Source organism: Gymnogyps californianus, chromosome 16, assembly GCF_018139145.2.
Source record: "Gymnogyps californianus isolate 813 chromosome 16, ASM1813914v2, whole genome shotgun sequence".
Taxonomy (NCBI): Eukaryota; Metazoa; Chordata; class Aves; order Accipitriformes; family Cathartidae; genus Gymnogyps; species Gymnogyps californianus.
Window position 1 is genome coordinate 1,701,345 of NC_059486.1, and position 20,280 is coordinate 1,721,624.

The 20,280-nt window shown below is 44.5% G+C and overlaps 1 protein-coding gene across 1 annotated transcript in view; it reads left to right on the forward strand.

Moving 5' to 3' along the window:
- Positions 1–673: 673 nt before the first annotated feature.
- ASCC2 (activating signal cointegrator 1 complex subunit 2) overlaps positions 674–20,280 on the forward strand; it is a 28,044-nt gene continuing 8,437 nt past the window's right edge. The window contains 14 exon segments of the mRNA XM_050906770.1: positions 674–717; positions 3,726–3,825; positions 4,930–5,088; positions 5,431–5,601; positions 7,355–7,484; positions 9,446–9,513; positions 11,205–11,315; positions 12,245–12,357; positions 14,428–14,502; positions 15,053–15,160; positions 16,751–16,819; positions 17,554–17,628; positions 17,885–18,071; positions 18,658–18,872. Of these exon segments, the coding sequence (XP_050762727.1) occupies positions 3,745–3,825; positions 4,930–5,088; positions 5,431–5,601; positions 7,355–7,484; positions 9,446–9,513; positions 11,205–11,315; positions 12,245–12,357; positions 14,428–14,502; positions 15,053–15,160; positions 16,751–16,819; positions 17,554–17,628; positions 17,885–18,071; positions 18,658–18,872 (1,562 nt within the window). The 5' untranslated portion in view covers positions 674–717; positions 3,726–3,744.

The window sequence follows — 20,280 nt, forward strand, 5'->3', positions numbered from 1 at the left end:
AATCTGGTCTTAACATCAATCGCGCTTGTATTAATTGACGAGAAGTATACGTGTCCTGCGGTGTCAAACTGTAACGCGCAGTCATCTCCCTAAGGAGCAACGAGAAGCCAAAGCGGAGGGAACGGGCGAGGGGCTGTGTGGGTTCCCAGCTGTGACCGCCCCGCTGTCCCCGCGGGGACCCCTTCCCGGGGCTCCCTCCCATCTGCGGCACTGGACGCGTCCGTACAATTAAGTTAATAAGGCCTCCCCTACAAAAAAGGTGCGTTATTGAACCGGCTGGTTTTCTGTCAAAGGAAAAACTGTTGCCTCGCAGACAGAGGCTTTCTTCCCCTCACAAACCCCGTCATGGCTGTGACTGCAATTACAAACCCATGGCTGTAGCCTGGCACGGACGGAAGGAGCGGCATTTTAGGTTGAAAAACGCCTGTTTGGTTCCTGCAGCGCAACCATTCCCGTTTAAACGCAGCCCGTGGTTCTTGTTCCTGTACCTCAGATCCAGACCTGGCGCCGGGCTCCTTGGGGCCGGGGCCGGCCGAGGGGGAACCCGCCTCGCAGGGGCAGCGCCGAGGGCGGGCGGGCGGCGGGGCCCGGCGGGGCAGAGCCGCCGGCGGGGGCGGAGACACGCCAGGCTCCGCCCATCCCGGGCACTTCCGCTCGCTACCGGAACGGCCGTCTGGCTGCGGAAGCGTGGTGCCGGTGGCGGGACGTGGCTGCCCGGTAACGGGGACTCGGGCACCCTGGCGGGGGCCGTATGGGGGTGACTGGGGCAGGGCGGCAGTGGTTGGCGGCAGGGCCTGGGAGTACGTGGCTGCGGCTGGGCAGGGTGACAGGGCCCGGTAAGGCGGCGGCGGGGCTGGTGGGGGGGGGCGGCGGTGGTGGCAGGTGGCTCAAAGGGGTGGCTGGAGCGACAGGGCTTGGCTTAACTGGCGGTGGCTGGAGAGGGTGGCTGGGGGGTGTTGTAGGGCTGGCAGAGCCGGGTCGAGGTGGGAGGGCCCGGAGGGGCCGCAGGGCCTGGGGCCGGTGGCATCGGCTGCCGGGGTGCTGGGGCAGGGAGCGGGGTAACGGGGTAACGGGGCTTGGGGCTGCGGCGGTGGCTGGAGGGGGTGTTTGGGGCTACAGGAGGGCGGCTGGGCCTGGTGGGGTGGCGTACAGGGGAGGAGGGTGTGCAGGGAGGCGTGGGCAGAGCTCGGTTCGGTGCTTGGCTTGGGACTAGGTGGGCAGTAGGGCTGGGTGCCTGCTGTCGGCTGGCTGGAGGTCTTGAGGTGCAGTAGCAGGGGGAAAACTAGGGCTGGTGATGTGAAAGTAGATGAAGGGGAGAGGGCTGCCGGGGCTTCACCTGACTCTTTAGCAGCACATCCAATGTGTGCCTCTGCTGTTAGTGAAGCTGCAGCGTGGCACCCTTCCTCTGCCGGCAGTGCTGTGGTGGGTGCCTCGGCCCCGGCAGTGTGCACCTCGCCCTGGGTGTCCCCTTGTCTGTGCAGGGCAGAGAACGTTTCTAACGCTGTGAAAATAAGTTTCCCTGGCAAAAGTTTGGTTTGTTGTATTCTTCTTCAGGGCTGTTCGGTTCTTACACTGTGTGCCTGAAATCACAGGGTATGACAAATTAATCATGTCCTTGTAGTTTAGACCAAAGCTCTTGGGGAGGAAAAGCATATGATAGTGATCGGGAATGACTCTCTGTGTTGAGGATATTCCGTACTCAGGTTTATTCTCTTCTCCAGATGAATAAGCTTTTGGCCAGGGAGCCTGTCTCTTCCAAGATGTTTTTGACTTGGACTGGAGATTTTGATGCTTGGCAGGCTTGAAATGAGACACGTGACCTTTTTTTTCCTTGTTGCAAACACACGCTTCTATGTGCAGTTTTCAGAATGACTCTAGAAATTTTAAGAGCCAAATTAAATATATGATGAGAACTGAAAAACAGCTTGGCTTATTCTGCTGAAAATTTGTTGGGTTTTTTCCCCGAAGAAACTGTTTATCATAAAGAATTGAAAACGCTCTTGTCAACATTCTAATCTTTAAACTCCCTTGGGAAGACATAATTATTTTAAGTTTTCTAAGCTGTATGTATTGGTGTTGCTCTACTGTAATTTTTTCTTTCTTTTTTTTTTTAAAAATTGAACTCTAAAATGTTAGATGACACAATTTTTGCCTGAATCCAATAGGTGACAAGTTCTCTGGAACTAAAAATGTTACTCTTTCACTTGCTGTCTAAACTGTGATCTTGCTCCTGAATCAGTATTGTTCAACTGTAGAGACACTTCTCTTGTTTTAGTTGTTATTATGCCCAGGCAATGTGAATGCAATTAAATATGCATATGAGGAGACTTGTGATCTTAGACCTTAACAAGAACATAACTTTTTAGTACCATTTCGCAGAAATCGTAATACTATAAATTCCTCAAGAAATGAAAAGCTCTGTTAACCTGCAATTTTAATTTTTTGTTAATATCTGAACTTTTTTAACAATGCACATAACATACTTTTCAAACTCTAATGTTTGACTTACAGTTAATTTCAGAAAGTTAGCTGAAATATTTCTGAGCATAAAAATGCTGTTGAAGATTAAAATGTGGTTTTGTGAGCACGTGGGATTTGGCAGGGGAAAGGAAGGCTGGGTTTTGTAGGCTCAGCCTGTGTACCTTATCTGAATGAGTACGGAGTGATTCTGCCACGTAAGCACCAAAAATATTCTTTTAATAGTATGTTGGCAGGATGTGTTCTGATTGCTTCTCCAGTTTATACTGTCAGGAGACAGACTGCAAGCATTAAAAGAGACTGCAAAGGCAGAGAGTTTAGCCCAGCTCTTCAGGAACCAGATTTAAATATCAAGCTTCCATATGAAACAATGTCCCCAAATGCTTTTTGTTGTCCTGGAGGATATCTATGGCCTCTCAATAAGTGTCCTGGTTTTGGCTGGGATAGAGTTAATTTTCTTCCTAGTAGCTGGTACAGTGAGTGCAGTGTTTTGGATTTAGTAGGAAAATAATGTTGATAACACACTGATGTTTTTAGTTGTTGCTAAGTCGTGTTTATACTAAGTCAAGGATTTTTCAGCTTCTCGTGCCCAGCCAGCAAGAAGGCTGGAGGGGCACAAGAAGCTGGGAGGGGACACCGCCAGGACAGCTGACCCAAACTGGCCAAAGGGATATTCCATACCGTATGCCGTCATGCCCAGTATATAAACTGGGGGGAAAGCTGGCCAGGGACCGCTGCTCGGGAACTGGCTGGGCATCGGTCGGCAAGTGGTGAGCAATTGCATTGCGCATCCCTTGTTTTGTATATTCTAATTCTTTTATTGTTATTATTATTATTATCATTATTATTACCATTATTATTATTTTCTTCCTTTTCTGTCCTATTAAACTGTCTTTATCTCAGCCCACGAGTTTTACTTTTTTCCTGATTCTCTCCCCCATCCCACTGGGTGGGGGAGTGAGTGAGCGGCTGCGTTGCCGGCTGGGATTAAGCCACGACAGTGAGGAACAGGGATGAAAGTAAAGCTACCACGTTACAGGTTTCTCTGAGGCACGTGCAGGTGGCTCTTGGGTGTTCCCTCGAGGTTTGGCATTTGGGTGGTGTATAAATTGCTTTGCATAAATATATTTCCAGCCGCTTTGTGTGTGTGTGTTACAGTAAGGGCTGTAGCCTCTTCTGTTATGCTTTTGGTTGATCGACCTTGTAAAATGCATCCTGTGCTGCTTTTGTTTTTCTGTTTGCTGAAGACAGGAACACGTCATCACGATGCCGGCATTGCCTCTGGATGAACTCCAGCTGACAGAAAGGGATCCCGAGACAGGGAAGCTGAGAACTCTGCCAGCACTGGTGAGCTGTGTTTTTCCTGAAAGCCAAACAAGACCTTTAATAAATAATTGTCTTATGTTGAGGCCTGGGCAAAACTACCCCTTGGTCCAGGATATGATGGAATTTGGTTAGCTTGCCTGTTAAAGAAATTTTCTTTGTGTTTTAGTGCATTCAGATAGTTGAGATTTCATTTATCCACTGTTGGAAAAAAACAAAAACAAAACAAAAACAACTTGCTGTGTCCAACATCTGTAGTAAACTGTGTTCTCCCAGAACTACTTATTCTTTTGAGGAACAGCCCGATTAGTAATGTAAACTTTGCTGCAATAGAGAGAATGCTTTGGGAGCTTTTGCAAGCTCTGCGTGAAGTTTAGCTCTGAGCTGTAGCACTGGGATAAGTCTGTCCACTTACTGCATCCCGTGACCTCCCACCCTGTGGCTTCAGCTTGGTGAAATCAGAAAATTAAATCCACAATAACCCTTTTCTCCCAGAAATAAGAAGGCATGGAGAGAGCCTTCTGGGCAAGTTGCGGAAGTGGGACCTGCCGTTAATGCTGCTTGCTCGTGAGGAGGTGTACCCTGGGCGTACGTGTGGGTTGAGGCAGAGCTCGAAGCTGCTGCTCGCTACTCAACATGGTTCTCCTTCTAGGGTGGGAGTATTTGGGCAAAGCCTGTTCAGTAACCCTTGGGAAGGGTAGTGAAATGTTTCTTCTCTGTATTTGGTGGTCATGGTGGTTTGGCTTCATGGATTGTTGTGCAAGAACCGGTTTGGAGGAAAAAGAGAGAGTGCAGGCCACGTTTCAAAGGCATGACATTAAGCTGTTGCTGTTTGTTTTGAAGGTGTGGGAGGATTGCTTTGCAAGGCTTTTGGTTAATAGAATCCAAGGAGCACATCTACCAAATTACGAAGGTCTGAAAATATTGCTGATAAATAAGGATGCAAACCCACTGATCTGCTGCCTTGAAAGATTAGAAAGTGGGAAGTTACCAGGGAACTGAATGTCAAATTGTATTAAAGCGTAATTTTGTGTTTGTTTCCTAAAATCTAGTGAGCAGTGCAAATGGTAACTGGGCGTTCCTGTCACTTGGTCTGTAGTTTTAATACAGTGTTTTGGCTTTCTGCAGCACCCAGAAATAAAAGCAGATCGGTCTTTTGTGCTATACAGACCGCCACCTGTTGTCAGAGACCCTGCTTTAGTGGAAGAATTCTTGGAGCGAGCAAAATTCATTGCAGATGACCTGAACTGGCTTCTGGCTTTGCCTCATGACAAATTTTGGTGCCAGGTAATAATTGTTTTGTGGACACTGAAGAAAAAGCATGAACAATCTAGGTGCTTGTAAAAGCCACAGACTTTAAATTGTTTTCATAAAGACTTGTATATGCTCATTACATCATTTGTCAAGCATTTTAATTACTGCACCTTAGAGTGCATAGAAAGTAGTATTTCACTATAGAATTTTCATTGTGGATTTTAAGAGTTTGCTTGTATTTGATGCATATATGAATCCTTTTAGCACTCTTGACTGTTTTGGATTACTTTTAAATTTAACTGGGCTGCCTGTGAGCACAACCTATGAATGTGTGACATTCCCTTCTTTCCATTTTCTTGTCTTTCGTTGTGCAAGGTAATATTTGATGAGACACTTCAGAAATGTCTGGATTCCTACCTGTGCTATGCCCCTCGCAAGTTTGATGCGTTGCTGGATTGCCATCCAGAGGTGAATGACATGCAGAAATGTCTTCATCGGAGTGTCTTCCTGACTTTCCTCAGAATGTCCACTCACAAGGAGTCCAAGGTAAATATTTCTTTGCCTTGCAGATGCTCCGGGCTGTATAGCGTAGGAAAAAAGACAATTAGAGAAATTAATCGTGTTTCTTCCTTGCATGTCCAACTGCGTTCCTCTCCCTGGCTTTTTTTATCAGTCTGTTTCTCCGTATGGAGATGATAACCACTCAGAGCTGAAGTGTCTGAACTATGCAATGACTTCTTAGGAAGGAGATCCAGGCAGACAACTAAGTAATAGCAAGTTAGCCATGTGTGGTGGAATGATATGTCACTGTAAGAGGAAAAAAGAGCAAGTTGGCCTTTGTACGGCTGCATGGAACAGAGGCGCTTCAGGCCACCAGTAGCTGAGCTACTCCCTCAGTAGCTGAGTTCACTCCCTCAATGCCACTTCCTCTGTGCCGTGCAGTGTCGCGTATCTGTGCTAATACTTGTCTCTCCTTGAACTTTCCCCAAGTTTTGGGCACACAATGAAATTGCTCTAAACTTCTCTTTTCTTGGCATCATACTTGAAAGACATACTCGGCCCTAGTTGTGTGAGTGCGACTCCCATCAGGAGCCGTGGAGTTTTCACAAGGCCTTTGGGCAGGATGAGTGAGGCACCTTGTGCTTTAGCAATTACTCCCTTGATAGCCTCATTGGTTCATGATGTGTTATTTCGTGAAGTATTGATTCTCTTGATTATCACAATGGTGACATTCAGGACATTTTGAGGAAAGGTCTTGGAATGGGAGCTGGAGGACTGGGGCTGAGGTAGAAGGAATGCTGGAGCCTGCAGCTGGCACCGCTTCAGCAGAAGTATTTGACACCTCTATGGTGTCTTTCATTCCAGGATCTGATTAAATCTTACCACTCCAATGAGGCAGAGAAGCATTCGAAACCATTTTATAGCTGAGTAATTTGAAGAGAATGAATAGTCTGTTGTCCTGCAGGCAGTCAGCAAGAGTTCTAGAAATTGAACCTAGCCAGCGTAAAGCCCTGTCCCTCTGCTTTAGCAGGGAAAATGTGCGTACTGCCTTTCACTGTGATTGAAAACATTTGCTGTCATAGGCAAATTTGTCTTCTGAAAATCTGAAATCATGTTGTAGCTTGCTTGTTTCTCAGTGTCAAAGACGATGGAATTTTTGTCATCTAGAATTTTAGAGGAAATTCCTTCAATGTTACGAGTCACGTGTTTTTGACACAGTGTTCCAGCAGTCAGGGTACAGAGCTGCAGTTCCTGGGTTTTCTTCCTACTTGTCACTGATGCAGTCGCCTTTGGTGCCTTGATTCTGCTCTTCCAGGGTACCAGTAACCTCAGGCTGTGATCTCACGTGTATTTTTTCAGTGTCAGTGCCAGTTAAGCTGTGCCTATGCCTGGTTACTCATTCCTGCTCCTGAGCTGAGCCATTCTTGTGTCAGCTCAGCTGCTTATTTGGCCACGTCGTGAGCCAGGTCTGGGAACTGAACAAACTGTAGGCAGCTTTTTGTTTTAACTTTTAGGTTGATTGGTTCACTTCGTGGTGCGGCCTGGCCCTGTGAGTGGTGCGAGGCCAGTGGGGTGGATGGTGTAGTGGCAGTGACAAGCAGCTGGGAATGTGGGGATGGAGGGCTCTGCAGAAGCTGGCGTGAGCAGAGTTGCTGCCTTCTATGAAACAAAATCCTTAATACACCTTTGAGAGATGTTTTTACATCTGTCAGTTACAGATGTCATTATAATGCTGGAGTTCTTGCAGAGTAAGATATGGATTATCCTTTAAATGACTTTTTTTTTTTTTCTTTTGTAGGATCATTTTATCACTCCCTCTGTCTTTGGAGAAATTATTTACAATAACTTCCTGTTCGACATCCCTAAGATTCTGGATCTCTGTGTGCTTTTTGGGAAAGGAAATGGTCTCCTGCTCCAGAAGATGATTGGTTAGTTAAAGCCAAGGAACAACTTGTTGCATTTAGGCTTTTGCTTACTGGTATAATGGCAAGTGATGAGTGGGGTTTTATACCAATGTTACTGCTCTGAAAATGAATTGTTCAGTAGCAACTAGAATCTATAACATCTAGATCAATTCCTAGATCAGATTACTTTTTTGTTTTTTCTTGTGAACTTCATTTATGTCAAGGAAAGCATTGTGTCCTGCTGCTTAGCTGTCCTGAGCTGGGCTCGTGGCGTTAGGCATGAACCAAGGCTCAGTTATGCCTCAGCAGTTGTTTCCCATGCCAACTAAATGTGTCCTCAGCCAGTGTAAGAGGACCATGACGGCTCTGTAAAATCCTGGTAGAGATGGGAAGGGGCAAAGAACTCCACTCCTGGGCAGGGAGGGAGGAGGGTTAGAAGATGGGGCACGGTCCAACGGCTCATATGGGTGCTTTTGTTCCCAGAGTTGGGAGCCAAGCAAAACGTGCAACATGCGCTAATCACTGGTCTATGAAGTGGGAGAACTTGAAATGTCAATGCAGACATTGATTTATACAGTGCCTTCAAACCACAAAGCACTTCAGAGCATTGCTCAAGCTGTGCTTATCCCCAGGTTTCTCTGTATCTGTGCAGACAGTCTTAGTGGCAAGTGCATATTAAGTAACATCTCAGCCTTGGACGCTAGAACCTGTGTAATGAAGAGAGGGCATATTGGTTTAGCTTCTGTATTTATCCTGTGCTCTCTTCACAAGGGAACCACTTGTGATCTTTAACATCCACCTGAGCACAGATGGAAGAGTACCTAACCTTGGATTAAGTGAGCTCTTCTTCCTAAATTCTAACCCACTTTGTCTGCAGTTCGTGTAATGAAACTTCTTCCTTTCTTTGGTAGTTATTTTTCTCTCATTTCCAAGTTGACTAACATGAGAAGCGTTAGAGATCATGTGATGCAGACAAATTTCTGGACCAGAAAAGTGTAGATAAACCTTTGCAGTTTTTAATCCCTTTATCCTTTTTCAGTGACTTCCACTCTAAATTCATCTGTCAAGCCTCAGAGGTGGAAAGAAGGCATGACAAGATAGATAATTCTCTTTCAGATGTGAAGCTTAGATTATCTGGGTCTTAAAATATTCCGAAGAAGACCTAAGTGTGTGAAACCCCATTTGAATTATACATATGCTCTGGAGTGCAATGCAATAATGCTGCACGCAAGTGACCGATGATTTGCTCACCTGATTATTTGCATTATGTTGTGACAATAACGGCATGAGCAGTTCTGGTGTGTAATTCATAACTTGATGAACTTTAGGTTCTTCTCGGGGTATAAATTTTTCTGAAACCTGCCTCATAACTCTTACCCATGCTCTGTCCTTGCTGGAGAACTCTGTTAATTTTCATCACCTGAACGGTAATTCACAGGAAAATAGGCAGCCTCTGTGCTTACTTGGTGAGGATTTATGGTACGCCATTACTCAGCGGAGTATTCTGTAAAGATAATGAAGTCCTAGTAATATAATAGCAGGTGTTACTAAAGCCTCATTACCTTTAAGAAATATTCTGCAGAACACTTTCCAGTGTATGCTGAACTGTTAGCAGTAATTAAAAGTCAACTCCAGTTGTCAAATAAAGGAACTAGGAATGTTTAGCGATAGTATTTGCATTATTCATTGATTCAGCCTGTGGGGCGTGAATCATCTAACATCTCGTTTGCTCTGCTCTGATGAGCATATTCTCGTTACCAGCTCTCCAGTTGCACTGAAGAGTTGATGGGCCAGCTTTATAGGAGTAGGCCCTGTGCACGAGTTGAGAAGTGAGCCTGTGCCCATCTCCTAAATGGTTATTAGCTGTGTCTGGAGGGGCTGGGGGGTGTCAGTAATAATGCAGGTACATCTTCTGGTGCAAATTTGCTTGTTGGCATGAATGTCCGAACTAACGGGAAATGGTCTCCTTCCCCCTCTCTTCTCAGAAAATATCTTCACTCAGCAACCAAGTTACTTCAGTGACCTAGACGAAACTCTGCCCACGGTCCTCCAGGTACTGCTTTCCTGCTTGGCCCAGGGCTCGGATTTCATTTGGAAATGTGGCATAGCTTAGAGGGTGGAAGGGAGCAAATGTGGTCATAGGCAGGCAGAATGTATTTGCTATTGCTTACTTTCTCTGGTTTATGCTAATGTGTGTCAGGTAGGTTTTGAACCTTTATCTAAAACAATTACTTGATGACTATTTCCTATTACCTTCCTTCAGCTTCTGGCCTTCTCTGCAGTTAATCTCAAGGACTTGTCGTTAGACGGTTCAAAAAGTATTGTTTGTATCCTGCCCCCCCACAAGCGGGGGAAGCATTGAAACTTAAAACAACAAAATCGAGACCATGAGAGGTAGCTAAGACTAGACATAGTAGAATGGGTTAGCGTTAACACTGCAGGTTTCAGGAGTAAATGAAAATCTGTTGGAAGGGATGCATTGTTGCCATACAAAAGGTATTTAGCACCTCTCCATGTCGAAGCTTTCATTTTTGTAAGCAGCTTTTATATTCCCTAGGCTTGGTAAGCAGGATTCACATTTAACCTGAGGGGGAAATCAAGGTGCCTTGACATCTTTGTACCCTGAAAATGTCATGTTTATGTCCTCAAAAAGCTCACCTGTGCACAAAAATAGACAAACCCAAGATGCCGTTTACCCCAAGACACCTATAATGTCACTTGACTTTTTGAAAGCCCACATTCTTCTTTTTTTCCGTGTTTTAAGAAACTGTTAGAGGTAAATCTCAGAGGTGGTACCACGTTTAAAAAATATTCTAGGATGCAAGACCAAACCTTCAAATGAATTACTGGGGAGGACAGCAGAGATTCCATTTGCTTTTGTGATGTACCATGTCGGAGCAGTTCCTCTGCAGAACACTGGTTTCTTTACTGTGTGTTTTGGTAACCATTGCAGGGTGATACCAGTGTATCTCAAGTGTGTGGGTGTAACAGCTCAAACAAAGATGTGTCATTACTGATCCATAAAACTAGTGATGTGCTTACACTGTCGCTGAAAGGAGTTGATACCTGTGCAGATTTAGGAGCTTACATGCCCTGTGGACTAGTAATATTAACCCCAAGTATGCAACTTCAGTACCTTTAGCCACCCACTCACATATCTCTGGGAGGAGGGTTTGACAGATCTCTCAAGGTGCAAATGTAGAGGAATTGCTTTTAAGTTGGTCCTACACCAAAGGTTGTTAGCAATCCGGAACCTAATTCTATTGACTTCTCCCCAGATTCTTTGTTTATAAACAAGAGCCACAAAATCTGTCCTGCTAACCTCAGGGGAGAGGGCAGGGTTTGGGACTAGCTCATAAGCCGGAGGTGGTGTTAACTTCCCAATTGTCCCGCTACTCCCTTGCAAATAGGGATCCCGGGTGGCCTCCCAGCGTTGGCCTTGCTGGCTGATTTTTCTCACATAGCTAAGGATTTGGATTAGCTGCAATCCCTGTCTCGACACCATGACCATATGCAGCTGCACTTAAATTACTTGCAAGTTGCACGGAGTTTCAGAAGTGCAATGTGGCCCTTCCTGCTGTAGCCTGCAAGAGTCTGTTGCGGCTTTCATCTTACACAGCTCCGTGCTGTATGGAAATAGTCCCATATTGCATATGTGATCATAGCAGTGATTATTAACAAGATAAGGCGTGTCCCACAGCTTTCTCTTGTCTGTTTTAACACTTTTCTGTTCTCTTGATTTAGGTGTTTAACAGTATTTTGCGTAAGTGTGGTTTGCAGTGTGAAGGAGCCTCTGCTGAGCCTCAGAAATTGGAAGAAAAAGTAAATGTGACTCCAGGGAACATGCCCCTCCAGGTAGAACTGTTGCTCCTTGCACTTTACTGTTTGTAGTTGTGCAGACTGAACAGTCCATGGAGCAGTGAGACCACAGAGGGTCATTCTGTTCCCAAATACTGATGGCTCATACAGCATGTGGTTCCATGTCATTGTTTCAGTGTTTGTCATATGACTTGATGATAAAGCCTTTCCACCATGAACTGGTTGCTTTGCTCATGTGCATTTCAACCATATCCATTGTATCGTGGGTTCTTTATGAACCTTGGCATCTTTTTCGCTTAGCCAGCTTATAAGTAATGTAACAGACTATCTGACGGAAGTCTCTACGTAACCCTGACAGTGATCAGAATTGATTTTTTTTTTTTTTCTCCAGAAATGTTTGTTTAGCAATAGTGTACTTTAACTCTAGTTAAGAGGGGTGTTTTTGTGCTGGGTGCTGTACAAAGACAGGCCCCATGTCAGTGAGCATGGTCTTCTACAAAATCTTAGTTGTACAGTTTGTGTGTGGGAGTTGTTACAGCTACCCTGGAAACGCATCTTGCACTGAAATGGACCACTGAAATCATCCCTTTAATTCCTCTATTACTGCTATGCAGTGCTTCCAGCTAGATGGGGAAGAATACTATATGTGGAGGATATATTGAGGATAAAGCCACTGTCCAAAATGGGATATGATGATTCTGTGAAATTACGAGAATCTTCTTTAATGAGAGTGAGCAGTTGGGATTGCATTATAGATCTTTAAAGGATAGAAGTTTTAGTAGAGACATTGTCTCTGCATCTAGACCCGGTAACATGTAATGTGTTTATAATTGAGAGCAGACTGTCTTTGTGCAGTCAGGAAAAAGGCTTGGTCTGAACATGATGTGTCCCTGTTAGTGAGTTATACTATGTTCCTAGGAAAACTTGTCTGGCTTTTCTCTCAGTAATTGCTCTTTCTCTCTCAGGAGCTGAAGGATATTGTGCTGTACTTATGCGACACTTGCACGACACTCTGGGCGTTTCTTGATGTCTTCCCATTGGCTTGCCAGACCTTCCAAAAACATGAGTTTTGTTACAGGTACATCTTGGACCGCAGACAGAGCTTGTCTTGGCGAAGTAAAAATACTGAATGTGCTACTGTGTCCTGTCCCAGTCCCTTCGTTGTTAAAAGAGTAGGCAGATTTAATGCAGCTAGAGACTGCTAGGTTCACACTGACAGGAATACAGAATAATAAATAAATGAGTATAGAGATGTCTAGAGTTTGTCTGTTATATGGTCACCTTCATCATTATCTGTGAGTGATCCTAGAGCCAGGCAACCATGACAATTTCAAAACCCAGCTAAATGGTACTCGGTGTGCTTTGGAAAGGGTGGAGAGGGACAAGCAGAAAAGAGTTGTGGACAAAAAGAGCTTCCTGCTTTAGGACCCGAAGCAAGGGAAGTAGAAAGTATTTCAGAGTGATAGTCCATCAAGGTCTGAAAATAAACATTTTTGTTTGATGTTATGCCTAAGTTTTATGCTAGAGAATGTTATTGAGGCTTGGCAAAAGCTGAGTGCCTGGGAGAGGATGCCAAGCCAGCACCATCCCAGCTGGGCTGACAGCTAATTCCCTCTCCAGCTCCAGATCACAGTGGCGAAGAGTCAGGATGCTCTCAAGGACCAGGCAGCAGAGTGTGTTCCCACAGAGGCTGCAAGTCCTCGGGTAGCACTTACCCATCTCGCTCCAGATGTTTTGAGCCCCCAGGTCATCTTGTAGAGTCTTGCTGTAACAGCCTTTGTTTAGGACCAAGTGTTAATTTATTGTCCTCATTTCCCCTGTTTTGTTTGCTTGTTAGTGTGAACGAACACACATTTGTGTTTTGCTTTTGTTTCCAATCATGTTGCAGACCCCTGAAGTCTTATAGCTGCCAGTGGTTTATGGACCACAGGTTGAGTAATGCTGCTCTGGGGTGTGTAGGTTTCTGTCCTCTTTGGATGTTGTCGTCGAGTTGGTTATTGAAAGAGCAGCAGATTGGTGGACTGCTGGTGGCTGTTTGGATTGGCAAGCAGCGCTGCTTACATGCTTGGTTACTCGGAGGAGAAAAGCTTTTTGCTTTTAATTCTACTGTTGATGTCAGAGATTTGCTAAAATAGTCTTGATCTCTGTGCAGTGGGACAACAGCAACATTTTCATTACTTCTCAATATGGACTAATGACTGGGTCTTTGGAGTGTGGGGAGGGAAAACTGATTTACGTGTCATCTTTTTTGGAACCTCTGTGAGTCTGAATCAATCTGCTGGCATTTGCTAATTTCTCTCCCTGACTAAAAGTATCAACCAGCTTCTGCTACATTTGCCTCAAGGATACTCATTTAACATGTTTGGCTTTTAATATGAGACATGGACATAATGTTCCTAATGGAGCCCCTGCTCATCAGTTCAGCTTGGCTTTTGTGCAAAGTGCTGTAAACCATTATGTGTAACATCTAGCTACTCAGGAAGCAGTACTGGCTGCTACTCTGTGAGGGCGTTTCTCTGCACCTCTTGGTGCTCCGTGCCTGAAGGAAAGGGTCTGTGTGGGCTGCCTGGCACGTAAAATGTGAAGCTGGACCAAACTAACTTTCTTGGTTGCCTCCCTGCCCTATCCTACTGAAACATCTTAGGCTTTCTGCATATTGGATACCTTCATTTAAATGCCCACCTAGAGCAGAGCTGAATAGCAAGACCAGTAAGACTTTATTGGAAATTATATCCTGTTTCATATCCAGTTTTCAGCATACAGCAAGATAGGGCAATAAGGATGTTGAGGTGGGAGGGGGTGTTGAGGGACAGACTCGAGCAGATCAGCTCATTGCAGACTGCAAATTTGTGTTTGGGGTGTTTCTCGGTTGGGCAGATTGTTCTTCTGTTCAGTAGCATGATGCTTTTCAAATGCAGTTCTTTGCCTACATCTTCAAAGATACCTTGATGGTTTCCTTAGAGTGCTGCTCTTTGTCTGTTGCGTATTTGCTTGCTTGTGTTTCAGGGAACAAATAACAAAATGGGGTAATGCTGATGAGTACTGCCAGTGAGGAGAATATAATGAAATTAGCAATTTGATTTGTCTTCTAGCAAATGATTTTTGAAACCTCAGTTGACAGTTACTGTTTTGTTGCCCCTTTCTACAGATTAGCTTCGTTTTATGAATTGGCAATTCCTGAGCTGGAATCTGCAATTAAGAAGAGGCATTATGAGGATAACAGGTGAAAATGTCTGCAAAGGCTTGCCTTTTCTTTTCAGTAAGACTCTCCCAGGGCTTAGTTAAAAATTCACTTCATGCTGCTTTCCCCACCTCTGTGGAGTTTTTCTATCTTTTTTATGCTGCTTCAAAGAACTCTGAAGAGATGGCTTTTCTAATTCCAAATTTTCCTGGGCAGTGGGGTGACTAATGATTTCTTTCACTGCTGTCTAAGAAGAAATTTGATGGGAGACGCATTCAAATTGTAACAAAGCGTGAAAACATGAATGATATCTCTATGTATAAATTGGTCTCCTTTTAAGGCACGGACTATACTGGTACAGTTGAGATATCATGTGTCTAGCTGTCAAGACATTGGTGATTGATACTAACTTTGTTTAGAGCATGGATTTTCCTTAATGACTATGAAGTGGCTCTAATCTCTGGTCCTTGCAGCAAATAAATGATTCTGCTAATGAAATCCCTCCTCTAGAGGGTTAACTCTGGAGTAAAGGTGTGTTGAAGATTCAGATTTCTTGTGCTGACACCAACAGTGTCTTTTTCTCTCTCTGAAGTGTTTTTGCAGATTTGTGGAGGAGAATTTCGCATTCCAGAAGGAAGATGATAGAAGCTTTTCACATCCTAATAAACCAAGTCTGTCTGCAGCCCATCTTAGAAAGCAGGTATTGCACTTGGGCTCTGTGGTACTAGCCAGTTATTTGATTGCCATTGTGGGGGAGATTGTTTCCTCATTTTCAGATTTACTGGAGAAATGACCAGATACTGCTATTTGTGTTGGGGTTGTAGCCGAAGACTGTGGCTAAGATCAGAAGTCTGTTGTCCTGCATAGCAGGAATGTTCCAGATAAAGCTATATGATCCAGAATTGGTGTGGTGAGCTGTGTGCTGACCCTACTACAGTGGGATAATGCTATGGTCCAACAAGCTTTCTAACCTCAGTTTATGGCTAAGTTGCAAATTCTAATGGTGTGTGTAGACACCTTGACTGAGACACCATAGTAAAAGTGATGCAGTGTTACAGATCGCTGAAAACAGTTGTTTTAGATCTAGATACTGGTGCCTTTACCTAGTTCTTCCCCCACCTCCTATTGTGAAAATCGTTAACTGATAGCTCTATGAGTAATCTCAAAATTAAGGCAAGTATAACTATCCTTATTTTAAAATAGAGAAATGAAGCGAAATGTCCCAAAATCATGCTGCATATTGAGGACAAAGCCAAGAACCTGGATCCTGATTGCAAGGCCAGTGCTCCCTTGGGCTGGTCTCTCTTTGCCTGTACTCGTTAACAGGTTTTGTAGATTGCTGGTCTCTGCAGCTCTTGTTCTGCTTGAATATTTTCCCTGGTTTGATATCGGTAGAGTTGTCCAAGAAGATGAGGAGGGTCTGTTGGTGGAATTCCTTATGAGAGACCTGGATTTGCTTCCTTGACTTCCTCTGTGACCTGGACTCTATCACCCAATCTGTCTGTGCTGTAAATCCAATCCTTAAAGGAGCAATAGCAGCCTTGCCTTACCCTTGCTTACCTGAGTATTGCCTTTCAGTACCCACCGGAATATTGAAAGTATAAACGAACCAAAGAGTGTAACGTGTCCAGATTCCACAATATTAAGGACTATATATACTTCAGAGGTAGTAAAGGACAGCTCCAGAAACTCATTGCCAGTTTGAGGAGAGCTGAGGCTACTGTGAAAATGATGTGTCTGGCTTCTAGAGAAATACCTTTTTCTCAACACTGATCTACTGCAGAGAGCATTCCCTCCTGCTGTGAGGCTTGATGCATCAGCAGCAATGGGAGGTGTAGGCGTTGTAACAGAAAGGTTGCAATAGGAGTTTGCTTGGCATATGTTCTTACGTAGGTGAGCACATACTTTTTAGGAGGTTCACTGGTATAATCCCAAGACACATAATAACAGCGCAATTACAAAAGCGCTACACGCCCTTTTCTGCTTATTGCAAGTCTGAGGCATCAAACTATGGTTTGTAAAGTCTGTCTCAGTCTTGTAATTCTAACTGTGATATGGCTTTAGATCTAGCTGGCTGAAATGTTTGCTGAAGCCAATAAAAGAAACTTGTTTCCATTTGATCCTTTGCTCCTGTGAAAGCCAAAAAGTGGTCTGAAATCTATTTTCAAATGAATTTTCCCTTGATGTAGAAGTGTGACTAGTTTGGCTAGCGAGGCAGAATGTGGAGATTGTGCAATGCGGCAGGCTTACCACTGAGTTTTTCACTCTGTTGTGCCATTGTTTTCTGCAGCTGTGAGAATATTCAGCCTTTTATTGAGGAATTTCTACAGATCTTCACTTCGGTGCTTCAGGAAAGGAGGTGAGCCTGGCTGAAAAGAGGCCCAAGGGGAGGGTCAGCTTGCCTTCCTCTTCCATTCTTTCCAACAGAATTGCCCGAGACGTTGTTATGAGGCATTACGATGCATTTGGGAGTTAGAAATCATTCTAACTAGTTGGGAGAACTGCTGCGAGAGGATTTCAGACTGCAGTACAGACTTTATTGTGAAGGTGAAGAGGATGTTGTATGACGCTGTAGATTGTTATTCTTCACTCTCTTTAATCCAGGCTTTCAAAGTGGAGGATAGCAACTTAGCCATTAGCTACCTTGACAAGTTAGACTATTATTCCTAATCTGTGCTTTTCAACTGGGGTGACGAGACCAGAAAGATATTGAGTGCTAATGCTGAAGATGCAGAGTGAGTAAGTGGCAGAACTGGGAATTCGATCTTGTCGTCCTGACGATGCTGTCATTCTGATCATGTTCAAATCGTAAACCATATTTTCTCTGTAATGCAGCACTGGGTTACAGGTCTTAACATCATGAGGAGTGTTGCAACTGGCTCTGATGGCTTGGGGGGAAGTGTTGCTGCAGTATAATGGGAGCAAAATCAGACATGGCAACGCATGCTGGAATTCATTACTGGGTGAGAGGTTATACGTGTTCCTGCCTGAGCAGTGAGGAAGTCAAAGTGGCATAGCAGAGATGGCAGTGTGTGACAGGCCTGCTGCTGGTTTATTGAGTTTGACTGATTAAACCTGCTTCTGCGTTTTCAGATTTCTCCGTGACTATGATGAGCTGTTTCCTGTTGAGGATGATGTCAGTCTGCTTCAGCAAGCGTCCTCCACCCTGTATCCTTTGCTGTCACCTCGGGGCTGTGCAGACCTGGCTGCTCTTAGATTCCTTCATGGCAGTGGCGTTTCCACTGTTGCTGCCTCTGGTTAAGGTGCATGACTGGCAATAAGTGATGGAAAGTTTTCCCTTAACAAAAAAAAAAGAGGGAATGTTGATGTAGGCACAGGCTTGCGAGTTGCTGAAAATCGCGTAGTTACTTCAAGGCGAGGTCTGAATAAGTGCATCTAGAAATGTCCTTAATGCCGTCCTCAGAGATGAGACCAGGACAGCCTATATCCTCCAAGCAGTGGAAAGTGCGTGGGAAGGGGTAGACAGGAAAAAAGCACAAGGCATTAAAGATCCAACACCACCAGCAGCGTCTAATGGAGCATCAGCCATAGTGGAGAGCACTGCTGAGGACATGGAAGAGCTCGGGGCTGCATATGCATCAGAAGATGAGGTGAGTAGAGCTGTGTGGGTAGGACAGGGTTCTGCTCTTTCTGTCCTTACTTCACTCCTCTGTGGAGAGAGGATTGGTTTGCTCGGTTTTGGGGATTACGTGAGATTTAGTCTCATTTCTGACCTTTGCTAGATTTCGGTGCAGCCCCATGCGCCTTGTGAAATCAGAAACAACGCTACACCTGAATCCTGGCCTTATCTTTGAGCAAACTGCTTGTAACTCCCATTGGCTTGGGTTTCCTGTTGCTGTGATTTATTCAAATACTGTGCTTCATCACTGTAGTTCATGTGCATATTTTTTAAAAGCACAGTTCGTATGTTATTTGAGGAAAGGATTCTCCATAGTGTCCTTGCTGACTCAGGGACAGACAAAAGTAGTTGTGTGCCCGAGTCTGTGTCAATAGACCTTGTGTAGTATAAACAACTGAGCTGATTTCTCTTCTTTTGACTGCAGTCTTTGACTTCTTTGTGTTTAAATTCTGATAACCCAGACTGCTGCTTTCCCTTTTTTTTTAATGTGCATCCCTGCCTTCCCTCAGCTGCTGTCTCTTTCCAGTAACGCCACCAATTCTCTTTGGTGTATGTAGTGTGCCGGTGCAGCTGCTGCGCCCATTGCCAAGGTGTCAGGGGTGGAGCTGGACTCTCTGATCTCTCAAGTGAAAGACCTGCTGCCAGACCTTGGTGAGGGCTTCATCCTGGCCTGCCTGGAAGAGTACGGTTACAACGCGGAGCAAGTGATCAACAACATTCTAGAAGATAAGCTGGTGCCATACTTGGATAAGCTGGACCGAACAATGCAAAGGTTTGGGACAACTTCTGGCACAGCTTTGATGCCTTTTGGTTTTTTGTTTGTGGGTCATCATTTAACATCATTCTTGCTGAAGACTGGACACTTGTAGAGCTCTGAAGTTGCATGTGCATTTTCTTGGGGTAGATAGCTGCCGTGAAAGCTTCTCATTGCCATCTGCCGCTAGCTTTCTGCCCTCGTTGTGTCCCTGCAGAGGCCTGGAATATTCACTGCTCAGCATTTCAGTAGAGCAAGTGCTGGGTTGTGTTTTGTGATGGGGGGACAAAAATACTTGCACATTAAATGCTCAAATAAGAACCATTAAAATTCCATCACGGGGACGTTGCCCAGCCCAGGCTAAGCTAATAGAATGTGTTGCCTTTAAAAGTTATTTTGCTGCAAAGGACAGGGTCATAGGTGTTAAAATCCCAGCTGTCCTGCAGGAAAGGGCATCTTCAAAGGAACTAATTCAGCTGAAATTCAACCTGCAGGGTCACATACGGTATTTGACAGGCTACTGTTTTGTGATTGAAGTTAAACCAGAGAGATTGGAAATGGCAATTCGGATCCATTTTTATCTACCCTTTGACAAACTTGCCAGGCTTTTGCTTGTTTCTCTGGGTTGTACATGGGACGTAGGGTTTATAGCTGGCAGTGGAATTGAGTTGTTTTAGTTTGTCTGCAGCTGCTAGCATGTGTTTGTGCTGCAACAGCAGTTTCTGACAGTGTCAGGATGTGAATGTGCTGTTTGTTCACATTTCATGGCGGAATGGGCAGACTGTCTCATTGTTGCGTTAAAAAAGGAAAGCATCTTTATCAGAAAAATGATGTAAAAAAAAAAAATCTTAGTTTTGCAACAGTCTTCATGCTCTCACAGTCAGATCTGCTGACTTTGGCACTAATGATGTGGGGTGGGCTTTTGGAAGGGTGGGGTTTTTCTGCAAAGCCAGCAGTTACAGAAGATAGGGCTGGATTTTTTTTTTTCCCTGCCTTTTGTGTCTTGAAACGAAACTGTCAGATCAATAGCAAATGTAGAATTTTGATGACTGCTGATTTTAGAAGTGAACATAGCAGTGTTTTCAGACGCCCAGCTGAGCTAACAGCACCAACACAATGAATGTAAAAATAATGGTCTTTTGACTTATAAGTTGAACAAATGTGAACCTGGAATCCTGAGAAAGAATTAAGAAGGAACCATAGGGAGATAAATATCCTGAAATCAACAGTGGCAAATTATTGGAATTTTTTCCAGCATGTAATTCATCATACTTAGCGTTTGGCTTTACTGAGTCACTGTTTTGAGCCCAGGCAGTCTGTTGAATATTCCATGCTGCTGTACAGTTTTACTTATTCTTAAATGAACAGAAGAATTTTCTTTTTGCTTTCTGTAAGTTGCTTTAGTTTCCCCACAAAGGTAAGCTTT